The sequence below is a fragment of the Geospiza fortis genome, unplaced genomic scaffold, assembly GCF_000277835.1.
Source record: "Geospiza fortis unplaced genomic scaffold, GeoFor_1.0 scaffold590, whole genome shotgun sequence".
Classification (NCBI taxonomy): Eukaryota; Metazoa; Chordata; class Aves; order Passeriformes; family Thraupidae; genus Geospiza; species Geospiza fortis.
In genome coordinates, this window is record NW_005054402.1 from 2,602,777 (window position 1) to 2,618,879 (window position 16,103).

The following is a 16,103-nucleotide window of genomic DNA, read 5'->3' on the forward strand; positions in this document are numbered from 1 at the left end:
CTCTCAGAGCCACGTGCCGCCAGGGGATTCGGGCAGGACCGAGGTGACACGGGTCACTCCTTGTTTCAGACCTGTGGCATTCACATTTTCTTAAAAAATCCCTTTGCCCAGGATTTTTCTCCTGGGAAGATGAGGAGCCTCAGAGAAAATGAAAACAATTCTTTTCCAATTTGCTTCTCCTGTTTTTCCTCACATGGAATGTGTTTGGGGATTGTTTACCCACAGGTGATTGTTTCGTTGGATTCTGGTGTGAGTTGTTTTCACTCTTTGGCCAATCAGGGCCAAGCTGTGTTGAGGCTCTGGAAAGAGTCATGAGTTTTCATAATTAGGGTGTTAGCCTTTAGAAAGTATCCTTTCTGTATTCTTTAGTGTAGTATAGTATAGTATAGTATGGTATGGTATGGTATAGTATAGTATGGTAATCTTTAGTATAATATAGTATCATAAAATAATGAATTAGCCTTTTGAGAACATGGAGTCAGATGCATCATTTCTCCCTGCCACGGGGCACCCTGCAAATACAATAGAGCCCTGCTGCTTCCAGGTGTGTGATGTTCTGTCTGCCTCTTCCTTTCCCCCACACAGGTGGTAACAAACAGGGATACACAAGAAACCCTGCTCTGCATGGCTTGTGTATTCGAAGTGTCGAACAGCGAACATGGAGCACAGCATCATATCTACAGGCTCGTAAAGGACTGAGCAGTTATTTATATATACACTTCATTTCACTTCTTTATCAAAACACAGACTGTAAACCTCAACACTAAGTGGCAGTGCCTCTGGCCCAACTTTCACCCACATTTTTCTAAATCCTGTTTTAGTGAAGTCATTTTTAATGTGTTCATATATAATTGTAGCTGTGAAATTCTGGTACAGTTGTAAAAATTATTTCTAAAACTAAGTGTTCTTCAAATTTGTAAACCACAGTTCTTTGGGAAGACTGTATTTAAGAACCTAATGCCTCTGTCTGTGGAGGCCTATTTTTAATTCTGATAGAAAAATGTATGACAGAGCATTTGCCATGGGGAAAAACTGACAGCATTTATAAGAATTTATTTTGGGTTTTTTTCCAACATGAAATACTTGTTTTACAATGCAAGTGAAATTGAAACGAATCTTTAGCTATAACTGTAAATGAGTACACAAAGTTAATAATCTTTATAGAATTATCTTTGTAACTAATTAGGGTGGAAGATATGGACGAATGTAATTCACTAAATTATTTTTTAAAATGAAACATTTTTCTGTTTGAAACCAAATGAAAAATATAGCCTTAAGAAATGCCTGATAGAAACAGACAGGTCCTAAAATTAGGCAAATTTTGTATTTTTTTCTCAACGCTAAAACTAATCTTCTAATCCATTAAACTTTCAGACAGGTATTGCAGAGAAAGGAAACATCACCCCTTACCCTTAACATATCTAGTGTATTTTAAAAGAGTATAAAGTTGTATTGTACTAATATGAAAATTTGATTATTTAATGAAAAAGATGGCTCATTTTGCAATAAGTAGGTAAATACTGAAGATTTAGACTTGCATTATATGTAGTCTTGTGTGTGCGGTTATATTTTATATGGACAACTATGTTTTCTAATAAGTTGAGCAAAAAACTTGCAACTCTGAAATCAAGAGATGAGTGGAAACAACTGACATTGCAACAGCATCGAGTCATTCAAAACAGAGAGCAAAACACTGATGTGTTTGAAAGAAGAGTGTGTACACCTCTGAAAGGATCAGCAGCTTTAATATCTGTCAGACGCTAGAGAATCACAACCAGCATCAGGCAAAGAAGATTGGAAAGTGGAGAATCTTATTTTTTTTTCTCCTTTTCCTCTTAATCATGGCGCTCTTACACCTCTCCCAGTTGTCTCTCCAGGTCTGGCAAAGACCTTATCTGAAACAAACACGCAGGCTTGCCACATGGGGTCTGCTGTCCTCTTGGAAAGCGTTCATCCAATGGTAGTGTTCATCCTTCTGGCAAATTCAGGGAAGACTCCAGGAAGTGAAGCACAGCTGGAGGAATTTTATACTGTAAGGCTTCGCACCACGGCTGTGAGCGGTTTTCTGGGGTGTGCACACGTGAGAGCAGCAGCCTCAGCCCTCCCGCTCAGGACAGGGCGTGCTGCTCAGCTCCTCTCCTCCTGCTGCCCCTCGTTGCCCAAGCAGAAGTTGTTTGGGCAGGTGAGCAACTTTGAGAAGCTGGCTGGGCCAGCAGAGGCTTCTCAGGCAGAACATTTGTCTGAAAGGCTGAGAGCTGCTGACCAAGCACAAGCCACCTTAGGGAGCAGTGATGAGTTATCAGCAAAGAGGGTTCTTCGGGGAGTTTTCTGCAGTCCTGACTCAAAGGTCAGGCTTAGCAGGCCCCTCCTCCCTACCTCTTGGGATTTGTTCCTGTAACCAGCACAATTCCCATGCACAGTGTAAGCATCAAATTCACTCCCAGGCCCAGTGCTGTAGTCTTCAAACAAGCAAATCTAATCCTTTTCTTTAAATTATATTCCTGCATAGTCCTTTCTGTTAGAATTGCCCACTGCTGGAATGTCTGGACTAGACTGGAGCCTAGGTGAGGTAGTGGGTCAGACCAGGACCATCCCTAACGCTGGGGAGGTCTGGGGCTCAAGGAGGGTGCAAACATCACCCAGGGGAGGGGAGACTGCTTCAATCCCTCAGCCTGACCTGGCTGCATGAGGTGCATGCTTTGGATGGTTGCTGTGATGCCTAGCTGTTACCTGCTTGTGGATATTAGGGCTGATGATCTTTCAGTTGATACTCTGTGAAGTGAACAGAGAAACGTGTCCATGGCAAGGTCTCTTTTAACGCTCATTTTTAACACTAACAATCACATCAGGAAAAGCACTGCATTGTAACAGCCTAACGGTAGCCCTTTATTCTAAGCACTTGGTGTTACAAGTCAAAAACTACTTTTTGGTTTTTGTTCTAAAGTTGTCTTTTATTTAGGGTTTGAATTGTGGGTTTGGTGATTTTTTTTTTTTTTTTAATAACAAGCAAACTCTTTAAGGCATATAAAGTATGTAAGTCAATTTGCAAATCCAGGTACAGTTTGTTTTGGTTTTTTTTAGTAGGATCTGGCACACTACATATGCCATACCTATAGGGTATAAACAGTCACAATGTTTATTGGTGTTCACATATGTAACGTTAGGGAAACTACTTCCATCGTCTTTTCTTTACAATTCTGTAAATGATCCATACCCTGTATATGTTAATTCTTAAAAGCCTTAATCCTTCAACTGTTGAGTGTGGGGTGTGTAGTCCAACAGGCTGCCTGTAAACTGTGAGCTCTTTTGTAAGCTGGAAGTACTTATCTTGTTACTGTTACTTTTTTGTAGGAACCTTTTAATTGAGAGCTGCCAAAGCATTACAATATGCAGTGCCTTAGCATTATATTAGAAGTAACTTTTAGCCTCTTAACATTAAATTTTATACATTGTTTTCTTAATTGGTTCCATTTTTAAAATATCCGTATTTTTCCCTGCAGAAATGCTCTTTGACTGCTTGGTCTGAACCAGCTGTCTGTACAAGTCAGTCCCATTGCAGTGAGATGCCTATACCAAAAGGAAAGGTTACAGATCCCTAGTTCTCCATGAAAAGTGAATTGTATTAATGAATGCTGCCTTTTTAAATTTCATGACCAAATAATTAATTGTGACTCTTCTGCACTCTAGCATGAAAGTGCCTTTGGTTTGAAATTCCAGCTTAGAAAAGTGCTGCCATAATAATGACAATTTGTAGAGAGACCAAAAATATTTAGTTATCACCGTAATGCCTTTGGTTTATTGGAATAAGTTGAATCTACAGGCCTCCATTCACAAAAGAGCACCATTCATAGCAAAGGGATTTTGCTAATGATCAGCCTGCTGAAGAAAAATCTACTGTTTGCCATTTCTGACAGCATTGCAAACCAGCAACTGATTCGTCTCTGATATAAAAATGAAAATATTCCCATTTATATTCTCTTCATCCAGTCACGCATCTGCATAATGAGAGATCCATATCCTACAGAATTTCAGTGGACAAGCATGGCTTCGTTGATCTCCTCTAACAATATTTTGGTATCTGTGGAGATTCTTTGCTTAGACAGCAGATTTTGTTTACAAAGTTGTGCATGCTGAAGGTCAGATGCATAGGACAAGAGGAGCACGGAGAGCTGAGCGTAGCGAGGGTGAATGCAATCGTGTGGGTTTAAGCACTGAAATGTTGAGGGTGAGCATTGTGCATGAAGGTGCTGCTGGGGAAACTCTGGCCAGCATGACTCAAAACACAGGGTTGTTTTGTTTTCCTCCCAGTTGATGTCTTGGGGGAAAGAAAAAAAAATTAGCTCCTCTTAATGTGTCTGTTTTTGATACCTTCTGTGAACGGGGGCCATACTCTCCACCACAACTGAAATCAATGGGAAGAGGAGCAACATTTTAGAAAGAGCAAATATCAGCAAAACCAAAAGCTGTCAGAGGGATTATATAGTTGTGAATACATTGTTAACTTGATTTTTAAAGTATTTGATGAAAACTAAGATTAACTTTTTATATAGAGAAATATTGTGACACTGTGTGGTAAATATTGTGATAATTCAAATTCCCTTTCTCTAAAATGTTATTTTTGTTATTCCTTCAAGGTCTAAATCTCACTTACCTCTATAAGACAAATAATCCTGTTGAACTCAATGAGACTGAGGTAGGGCAAAGACACTTTTGGCCCACAAGCAGAACATACTTTTTCAGTCATTGCCAAACATTTTGGCTGTAGTACTCAATGTTTGTGACAAGCTACACCTCTGTCTCATTCAAACAAGCATAATGGTACCATTAGGGGCTGTTAAAAATTACTACTAACAAATGTAGTTTTACTTACTTGAATTCCAAACTGATTTTGTTTAGGTACTGCACCACTATTTTGAAGGAATCGCAGATCCAATGCCTGTTTCTCTCTTCCCCTCTCCACCACAGCTACAGCTCAGCTTGGCAGTGGCTTGTCCCGTGGAGCCCCCACGGGATGGGCTCCTGGGAATAATGAAGGGTGTACATTACTGTTGAATGTAAGGAACTGGCCAGTCCAAGGCAGATAGGACATTTGATGTGCTAATCCATAGCTATTTATTTTTCCACTGCGAGTCCCAGGGCGTGCCTGCTGCCTGAAGCAGCAGCCCTGGAGTTTCCTGGAGGCCTCAGTCAGTCCCACTGAGAGCCCTGGTGTTGTCCCCCCTTTCCTTTTCCCATGAGGATACATGTGCCCGGGCACAGGCGGGTGTGAGGAGCGGAGCCCGGCTTTGTCCTTTGCTCAGGATGATCTCCTTTCCCCCTCTTATCTTTCATAACCAGATGTTTAGCCCCCCCTCCCCCCAAGAAAGATTGAGGCTGGATAAGTCAAAGTACAAGAAACACTCTGGACATCTTCATCTTTTAACTTTTCAGGTCATTCTTGCTGAGGTCATGTTTTAGTTTTAGTGTGTAAATTAAATCTTAAATGCACTCAGTTGACTAAAAGGAGATGGATCCCTGTTACCTCCTTACAGAATATGTGTTTTTGTTTTTGTTTTGTTTTGTTTTATGGGCCTCTGATTCAGGCTCATGACTGCAGACAAAAAATACAATATGTGCCTGAAAAAAAAAAAAAGACAAAAGAATTTTATAACATTGAAAACCTGAATAGCCTTTAATTCTTCAGTACATTTTATGTAAAACAGGTTGGGTTTTTGTTTTGTTTTGGGGTTTTTTTGCCATGTGCATTTGTTCACATTTGTAAATGACTTAATGGAATTCTCACTTTATGTTTATTTGTGTAATGTGTATAAAATGGGTTTGTGACTTAAGCATATTCATATATGGTCAGTGGTTACTTTAATATTGTACTGCTGCTGGTAACTTTTGATGTAGAACTTGCCTTTTGATGATAAAGTACCTCTAGGTTAGACAGTGAGGGAAGGCTCTTGGAAAAAACTGAATGTTCTCCAATGTTTTCTTAACATATTTGCAGAAGCTTTCAAAAGGAGTTTCAGTCAAACCTCTTGGCAGTACAGTATTCTTGTATTTGTTATTGTCTGTGTGTAGGTACTGGTACCTTTTTTTTTTTTGTTTAAAATGTTTTAAGTGTTGGCTTTAAAGTGAATTTATCTTTAGTATGATAGTAATATGAAAATTATAGGTTTTGTGTGCAGAGAATTTTTTTATAAAGTGCTTTGTAAAAAAAAAAAAATGTATTCTAGCTTTCGCGGTACATATGTGTGATAACTTTAATATCCATGACAGTTAAGTGCAATTATTTCATCACTCTAAAAATGCTATTTTTGTGTCGGTTACTGCAGGTGTTTTCATGTCTTTGCAAAGTGACACATTTTGATGCCTTCTTGATAAAGTGGTAGAATTTTTGTAGCTTTCTAGAAACTTTGTATTCATACAGTATCAACTGAAAATAAAGAAAATGAAAGTGTTTTGTGCATTTGTCGTAATCTCTTACCTCAGTCTCTTCTTAATGTTGGGTGTAGCTTTCAAAAGCTTTTTCCAAAACAGCACAAGGCCAGACTTGCAGAGATGCCTGTGCACCTTCCTCAAGGTGTGAGGGAGATCCAGCAGGATCTACAGAGGCCTGGAGGGCTGGCACTCGGGGCTGGCACATCTGGAAGAACACACATCTGGTGTTCCATGAAGAGTCCATCATCCTGATTCTTGCCTGCGTGTCTTCCTAAAAAATGGTGGTGGATTTTTGTGAAACACCCTTTAAACCACACCATGACAATGAGAAAAGCCACCCATCTCTGAATTGCAGAGGCAGGAATGACCTGTTCAAAATGTTACAGAATAAATGGTACAAAGACATCATTAGCTGAGTGACTAGAACTGACTGATGAGCATGGGAGTTAGCTGGGGTTGTTTCTTCCAGGACACTGAGCTCTGGGGGAACTGAGGTCCTAAAAATGTGCCACATTTTCAAGAGGCACTTCTTGTTTTTCTTAAACCACCTGCCCTTCAGCTGACAGCTGTACCTGGTATGATGAGAGGATGGAACAGGACCAATTTGCCTCCAGCATTCACGAAGTGAAACCACCTAGCTAAGGGAAAAAAAAAAAAAAAAGGGGGGGATATATCCTGGATCGAATTAAATCAATGGGGAAAAGACCAGGACTTGGTAGATGGAAAAAAAGTACATCTGGCTCATCTTCTGCTTCCATGGGGGAGCAGAACTTATTTTTTTGAATAAACCACATGCCCCTCCCACACTCCCCAATTCTCCTTTGGGTGGCAGATGTTCCACTGCTCTTTTTAAAATGTCAGCAGAGCACCCCCCGTGTGCAAGATGAATGGGGTGAGAACAAGGCACAGATATGGTCTGTTTTGACCCTGTTTTCTCTTCTTTGTTCCCACTAAGTATATGGCTTCAGCTCTTTGAAGTGTGCTAGCTGTTTCAGAAGCAACCTGCTTCTTAATTAAGGTTCTGCTTCTTAATTAATTTAGGTTGAACCCATAAATCTTCCACCTTTGGGAAGATGTCACGCAGCATTTAGGGCTGGGTGTCCCCACACAGTGTCACCATCAGCTTACTGGTTTCAGTGGGAGCCACAGCCCCTCCCTGGCAGAGCGTGGGCTTGGGCTGGTTTGCTTGGGCAGGGAACAAAGAAGCCAGACCAGTTACCCTGTGCCTTTTTATGGAGCACAGAATCCATATGTGCTCCATGGACTTTCCTGTAGATTTTAATTCTTCTTTAAGATACATACAGCCTGTTTGACCCCACAGATCCAGGAGACATTTCATGCTGACAAACCCCTAAAAGGAGGGCTCAGAGCTCAGCAATGTGTTAGCAGATGTCTGCAGTCCCCACACCCAGCCCTGGCTGTTCATCCCAACCCTGACCTTTTGCAGCCTCACTATTGTTGTGGGGGGCCCCTTGAGCAGGAACAGCTGAACAATCTGTTACCCCAAGCAGAGGCAGCTCCAAAATGTTCATAAATAATTACCTGCCTTGTAGGGAGGTGTGGCACTGAACTGGTTAATGGCTGTGAATGATTGTCCTGTGATTGTTGATGTTCCCTCAGAGCTAGAGCTCTGCTGGGGACACTGGAAGGTGGGAAGGGCAGGAGGGAGTGAAAAGGAAAAGGAAAATGGTACAAAACCAGAGTGCAAGTGACTGAGAAAATGAATAGCAGGGCATTGCTTTTCAAAGAAAATGCAAAGCTGAGGACAAGACAAAGTAGGAGAAGGGGTGGAAAAGGATCATTTAGAGACTACCACCATCAAAACACTGTCCATTAGAAGAAGGCAGGAGAATCAGAGTAAAATAAAAGCTACAACAAAACAGACAAACATTCACCTAGGTAAAAATAATTTGCTGCTTTTTGGTTTGGGTTTTCCCCCCCTCCTGTGTTACTTTTTATTATTAGCCTTTTCTAATTTGGGACATAGCCTCTTTAAGCTTAAGGGAAAGGGGTGCTGGAGACTCCATTCTTGTGTGCTTCACTGGAGAGATTCAACAAAGCCCAAAATAGCTCAGCAAGGTACCCTGTAGCCTCCCTGACAGATAAGAGCTGTCAGCTCCATTTTGGGGATAGAGAAAGAGCAAAATGAGCAATGGCCAGAAGAGTATCTGAAACAACTGAGTGAGCAAAGACACTTGAGTGCAAGTGAGTGCTCCCAATTTATCCATCACTGGGGATTTCTCAAGCCACCTTCTTTCCACAGATGTGTGGGTTTGGGTGCATGCACAGAGCCCATTATAGGTTTAGGCTGATGAATTTCAAAAATACTGATTTCCATGCCCCTCACTCTCCTAGAGCTAAGAGCATAAAAGTGTTACTTTGGTGCTATCAAATGGAAGTCAAAAAACAATTTTTTTTTAATAAATCTGCCTTTAAACCTCTTTATCAGCTTTAAAAGGTGTCCACACACACAGCTTTGGAGCCCTTGGCATCATGGCTGTCTCCTAGCTCTATTAAAGGCAGTGTCCCACTATGGATGGTGGCTGGGGCCATCAAAGAAAAAGGTGCAGGAGCTGTGATTAATATGTCAGAGTCCCTTTTGATTCCTCTTACTTGTACAGGTCAGTGAGAGGATTAGTCCTTGCCTTGCAGTGCCCCTCGGTGCTCTGCACCTCCAGCTGACAGGGTCTGGCAGCAGCTTCAATCCTACCCTGTGTTTGAGCACAGCACTGAGCTGCATGAGCAGCTGACTGTGCCAGGGCCTTGACAAACTGCAAACTGATTTCTTCTCCTGCCCCAAGCAGCTAAGTTTATTAGCCATATTTAAAGCTACTTCTCCATTTTTTTTTCTGTTGGCAGAGACCAAAGAACAAAGTGGGTTTTTTTCTAGGCTTCTAAAAATTTCTTTCAGCTTAAATCATATATTCTCTGCAGTGTTATCAGAGATTTAATTTTTTTTCCAGGATACTTGTCTTTTCTTATCCTCTCACCTGTGATGTTGGACTTTTAGTGTGCAAAAGTTCCTACTTGGCAAAATGGACAAGAACAGCATCCAGGTTATAACCACTTCCTTTTTGACACAGCTTTATGTTGATTGGAGGAGATGAGGGGGGGAATAGGATCTTCTTATTGTTTGGCCCTTCCATTAGGTTCAACATGAACCCACATTAAAAACTCGGACACTGCACACACATCACAGCATTCCACAGCACAGAGAACCCGATGGCTTCTTTGTGGAATATCTGTATTGGCTTTACTATGATTACGTGATATTTTTGATTAATATCAAAAGGGTTTAAGCTGAGCTTTATCGCCAGAACATCACAGTGGGTGGAAACTTCTCCCAGCAGTAACTTGGGAGACAGACCAGCAGTCTCAGCAGGACTGCCTATCTCCTGCAGTGATCTCCTGTTGGAGGGAGGAGGTGGTGAGTAACACCTGGGAGGTGCCCCAGACTCCCAGGGACAGGCTCTGGGTAAGTGAAGGAATGGGGGGAAGATGTGGGGCAGGAACAAGGAAACACCAAACTTCCTCCAAACTCTTTGTTTTCCTGGCCTGCTTTCACACATTTCCCAGATGACGAAGGACACAGTGTCCTGTGAGCAGGAATTACATCAAAGGGGTGTCTTGAGACCTTAGACAGCCCCACCTCATTCTTGCAGAATCTTTCTCTGCAACTGGGCCCTTCTCTGAAAGACTATTCCTCGACCACCAGGGCTCCACAATTCCTCTTCACTGCAGTGCTTGCAGAGCACTCAGACAGAGCTATGGCATCAGCTCAGCATTTTTTTATCCCATGCAAACAAAACAACTTCCCATTAAGAACATCAGTGCTGGAAGTGGTACAAAGGTAGCAGGAACTCCAAGAGAGCAAGGCTGAGGGCTCAGGAGGAGCCACACAGGTGGCCAGGAAGGCTCTCCATGTGTCCTGCACTAGGCCAGTGTGGTTTCTCAGCTGGGCAGGAGGTGAAAGGACAGCCCTCTACCCCTGCAACCTGTAGCACCCAGGGAGTAAGTACAAGCACTATGGAGGAAATTAGCTTGAAGGTACTGGAGTAGTAATGGGAAGGAAGAATTAGCCATAGGGATTAGCCATGCTCTGAAGATGAAGCTGATGAAGCAGGAGATAGGATAAAGGCTGCTCCAGAGAGCTGAAGAGGAGGTGTTTTCCACCACTTCTGGTCAGATGCATAAAAAGGCAGAGCCAAAGTCAGTGTTGGTCAGCTGAAATGTATCTGAGAAAGAGGAATGAGCCCAGAGGAAAGAGTACAGGGTGCTCATTGCTATGAATTAACATGTGTATGGCCAATGAGCTGTTAGGGAACCACTGAGTGGTGGAAGGGGAGAAGAACATCAGAGCACACCTGAAATGCTGAGGGAACAGGTGCAGAGCTCTCTGTGTTTGGGCAGGTGGATCCTCGCAAGTGACCCCTGCCAACGTCACAAGGCTCTGCACAAATTGGGCTTTCGTGGGTGTGTCTGTGCATGGGAAAGCTGTGCATGCAGCAGCAGACAGATGTACAGATAAGAAAGATCTGGGAGGGGGTGGAGAACCCAAGATCAGGGCTGCCCACAGGTTTCCTGTGAATGGAGATGGATAAGAAGGCGAGGGGAGCAAGGAAATGAAAGCCTTGCAGATAGCTCTGCTCAGTTTGGACCTGTGAAGGGTCTGTCAGCTCCAGCCACCAGCCCCTCCTGACTGGGAGGGTGTGGTGGCTGCTCCTGCCTGCAGAACAGGGCAGCAGGGGACTGACAGCCCCCCAGACACACACTCAGGGCTCAGGGAACAGGATGTCACCTGGAGCTTGTGCTCGGCTGCCCACTGGCAGGACAGATGAGTATTTCTGCACAAGAGATGGTCAGGATTACAGAGAGCATCTCTGGGTTTTTGTCACCCTCAGAGTGCCCAAATAACAGACATGCAACCAGGCACTGGGGGGTGGATGCGCCCAGTTTCTTTAACAAATAGAAATAGAGGAATTCTGTATAATATTTAAGCTTTTTTTGTTCAAAGGTGAAATACAAAGATGCTGTTCAGACATTAGAAAAGTACCCAAGGAGAAGCTGGAACTCTGGACTGAGAGCATGTGCTGCTCAGCTCTGCTGAGAACTAGGAAACAGCCCTGGTGTTGAGAGAGTGCACAGCCCCACACAAGGGAAAATATGGGAAATATGTAGGAAAATATAGTATAGGAAACACTAAGCACAGAGAGGCCTTGGCAAGAGCCAAGGAGTAGAAACTTCTCTGCCAGCAAGTGAATGAAAAAGCTTGAAAGTCAGACCAAGAAACAAACCAAAATGTCTTTAAAAGAAACATCCACCCTTCCATCCTTCCATTTCAAGAATGTATCAATCCCTGTAACACCCAGATCTATCTGTCCATGTGATAACCAAATCAAGGTTTGTGCTTTTATGAAGTACCAGGTGTCACAGATATGTTTTATGAAAAATCCTTTCCTTAGGATTTTTCCTCCTGAGAAGCTGAGAGGCCTCAGGAACAAAATGTAAACAATGGTTATCTGCTGCTGTGGAATGCAACAGGTGCATCTGTGATTGGTCTCATGTGGTTGTTTCTAATTAATGGCCAATCACAGTCAGCTGCTCGGACTCTCTGTCTGAGACACAAGCCTTTGTTATCATTCCTTTCTATTCTTAGCCAGCCTTCTGATGAAATCCTTTCTTCTATTCTTTTAGTATAGTTTTAATATAATATATATCATAAAATAATAAATCAGCCTTCTGAAACATGGAGTCAGATCCTCATCTCTTCCCTCATCCTAAGACCCCTGTGAACACCATCACACACCAGCTTGTGATCTGAACATCTGAGGAGCCCAGAAGGCTCCACATTTTCTCCTCAGCCCTTCCACTGCAGAGGCCCAGATATCTGGGGATGCCCAAGGAGAGGATGTGGCCCCGAGAGCAGCTCTGCCCCGAAGGATTGTGCTGTGTGCTCTGTGTCAGGGGGGGCACGGGCTGGCAGCGAGGCTCATCAGACCCTGCTGTGCTCATTTCATGGCTGCAGAATGGCTGCATCCCTTCACCTGCAAGCAGCAGGTATAACCAGGTTAGACTGGAGCATTACCACCATGTGTAACCTTTGGACTTTGGCTTTTGGCTTTTCTTTTCCTTCTGGAGAGAACACGTCGTATTTCACTGTCTGCTTTATTTCTTTCTCCTTTATTGCAGCTGCGCTCACCACCCCGCACAGATTGATTTTCCTGGAGGCACAAACAAGGAGATAGAATCCAGAGGAGGTTTAAATAAAGGGAATCATTGTAAATGGTCTTTGGATTAATAAATATATATGAAGATAAATAAGAAGCATAGAGATATATAGGCTATATAGATTGTACAAACAAATCATGACCCATCTGTTCAGTGTGGCCTCAGTGCTAGGATATCCTGGAAAGCAATAGGCTTTTCTGGACACACTTGTGATCTCAGCTGGGACACAGGAAATATGCAACAATATCAAGTCATTGAAGGATGGATCCCAAGACAACAAAGCATGCCCAATAGGAAAAGTTTACCCTAAAAAGAATACCTAAAAGGCACAGTCTGCCTTCTCAGCTAACTAAATTCAGGCTGACAGAATATGCACTTCCACTGTAGCCACTAGTAATTAGCAGAAGAGAAAAGAACTACCAATTTAGAGATGTTTGTGACCTGTAGGCAGAGGCAGTCACTGATTTTTAAGAGATTCTTAAGTTCTCACCTTTCTTCCCCCCTTCCCATATTCCTGCCAGCCACTGACCTCCCTTTGATCTGCTGTAAACCTGGAAGTTTGTCTCCCTTCTCCTCTCTGGATCTATGCTCAGGAAGAGGAGCTGCAGCATTCACCATGAATAACTATGTACAGCAGCTCCTTCTGAGTCTCCTTTGGAGAGGGACTTACTCCTCCCCGCCTAATTAAGAGAATATCAAGCAAGACTCTGAACAAAACGGATTTGGTACGATTTTTGGTAAGATTTTTGGACTTCTCAGTCTTCTCTGGTGCACAGTCTGAATACATAAGGTAGAAATCCATCCATCAACAAAAATTAGGCCCCAAGATTGGAATTATTTGATTCACCTGAACAAAAAGGACAAAAATGCCTGTTTGTATTTTCCTTTCTTGCTGTCATGTAGCTCAGAAACTCAGTTTGGTACTTGGGAACAGCTTGTATCTCCTACTCCAGTCTATATATATTTTTAGGAAGCTACCAATACAAGTAAATGCAATACATTGTCTTTTTCATCCTCTTGCAAAGCTCTCCTCTGCACCATCAGCATCCTCCCTGTCACTTTCAGTTGCTAAATCAATTAAACATTCCGCTCTGCTGAAAAGAGGGAAAACTGTACCAGTTACCATAACATCTTGACTTCTGCTGATTCTATTTCAGGTCAATTGCCTATCTCTCTGTATTTCTTCACTGCCAGTACAGTAATGTGAATCCTCTGCCCCCTGGCCTGTGTGATATCCCGTGCACATAAAATGACAGAGGCTCTGCCTCTCCTGGAGACCTCCATGAATAAAAAGAAATTTAAAGTGCCAGTTTACCTCCAGCTGCTGGTGAAGGGAGGTCACTGGAGGGGACTGGCCTCAATTTGAGTCAGACTGCCCTTGTACCCCTCCAAGATCAAGGCCAAATGCCACAGATACTGGCTCTGCAAGAGATGCTCCAGTGGCTTTGCCAGCCTGGGAACACAGCTGTGCATGAGATGGTTTAAAAGCTGAGTGAGGCACCTCAATTGAATTACACAGTTCAAGGGAAACTAGGACTGCTAAGCATACAGAAACCACCTGACTCTCCACAGAAAAGTTATTACTCAAAAGGTTTTTGTGCTTACTGAATAATCTGATCTCTGCTTCGTGCAGGAGGGTTTTCCTTTCTCTTTGAACTGAATTTCAATGTGTCCTTGCATGAAGAGCAGTAATGAATTACATGCCTGCAGCAAGGGCTGTTTGAAGCGCTGTCCTTTATTCCTAGAGCCATTTCCAGGGAAGGTGAAACTGCAGTGCAGAGCACCTCTGGTTTCATCACAGATCCCCTCTGCTGTGCCACTTTTTGCTCAGGAGATGGCACTTGCGTGGACAGGATTCAGCACGAACACAAGGCAGTGGATGTCCCCTCTCTCAGCCAGGCAGTGGGAGTTGTGTCTCCCTGTGAGACAGCCATGACAGAGCCTGTCACCTGGAGGCAGAGCACAGCACTTTAGGACAACTGTGAGGCACAAATCCAAAGATCAATTCCTTCAGCTCCCGAAGGTGTGCAAAGATAAACACCAAAGAGACAGATCCCGCTGTTGGTATCAGTGCTGCAGAAATAAAACTGTCCAAATTAAACCACAGAAGCTTATGGGGACTTATGAAAACAATTCCACCCTCAGGGAAGTGGGGCATTTGAAAGATTGAAAGATTATCAGGCATGATAAGATTGAAAGATTTAAAGATTATCAGGCATGCAGCTCATTTGCAGTGGCTGGCGACTCACACACTGGGCATAGCTCGTGCAGCCCCAAGATGGCCTCACAAGCAAAATATAAAGTGTCATTTTGGCTCTTTTTGGGGTGCCATCCAGAAAGGGCCCCTCATGTGCACATCTCCCAGGTTCCTGACTGAGAGATGCAGGAAGCCTTCCAGGCCACTCGCAGCAGGGTGGCAGCAGCACGGGCAGCCTGTGCTCGGGGTCAGGCCCTTGCCACATCTCTCAGTCATGAGTGGGACATCTCTGCCACTCCACCCTGAGGCCCAGGGAAGCATCACTATTTTTCCAGCTCTGCCTTTACTGAATAACTCAGCTAATAGCATCAGATGAAGCAGTGATTTTCTGATGTTTGGCCAAGCTGTTAACATTGTCATTCTAGCACATTTTAACAAGTACAGGCAGGTCTGGGCATTAGTCATATTTCTACAAACATGGTGGTGGTTTTTTTTTTCCTCTTTGTCTTTTCTAACTTAGCCATTTTACTGGGCTTCAAAGCCGTCGCTGGAAACAGATGTGTGAATGTTATAAAATTAAGCTGCTACATCAGGGTTTTTTATGGTTTTGTACAAGTTGTACGTCAAAAGACACTTCAGGCCAGAGGACCAAGTGCTTTGCATTGAGACAAGTTAGCAAAAGGAATTACAGCCTGTGAAATGAGCACCCAGTTTTACCTATATTTAAAAAAAGTAAATAAAGAATTCTTGCAGTGAGCCCTATTTTTGGGCAAAATATTGCACTACTCCTCACCTCACCTATATCAGCTGTTTGCATAGGATGTGCTTCACGTGACTTAAGGAAATATCCCATTCCTTCGCGTTTTGGAAGCTCAAGTGACTCTCGGCTGGTGATGCACAAAGCAAGCACAGACAGAGCTCCTCGAGGCCATGGCAGGATTCGTGATGGGCTGTGAAAACCGCCAATCACTTGTTTTTAAAATTTTAAAAGTTTAATAGTAATAAAATGGTTATAAAAATAGTAATATAATTAGATTAATAATAATTTTGGATAATTAGGATTAGGACAACATGTGACAATAGAAACAAAGAGTTACGGACAGTCCGGGTACCTCTTTCCGGGCAGCATAAGCCTGAAAAAGGACCCACGTTAACAGAGGATTAACCCTTAAAAACATCAGCCTGTTGCATATTCATACACCTCATACATGGTGCATAAATTCCATTCAAACACAGGATTCTGTCTGGTCAC

General features: G+C 43.0%; 1 protein-coding gene across 1 annotated transcript in view; it reads left to right on the forward strand.

Annotated features, from left to right (window-relative positions):
* TEAD1 (TEA domain transcription factor 1) overlaps positions 1-6,454 on the forward strand; it is a 155,560-nt gene extending 149,106 nt beyond the window's left edge. The window contains exon 12 of the mRNA XM_014309112.2: positions 586-6,454. Coding sequence (XP_014164587.1) covers positions 586-699 — 114 coding nt within the window. The 3' untranslated portion in view covers positions 700-6,454. The remainder of the gene's footprint in view (positions 1-585) is intronic.
* The last annotated feature ends 9,649 nt before the right edge of the window (positions 6,455-16,103 follow it).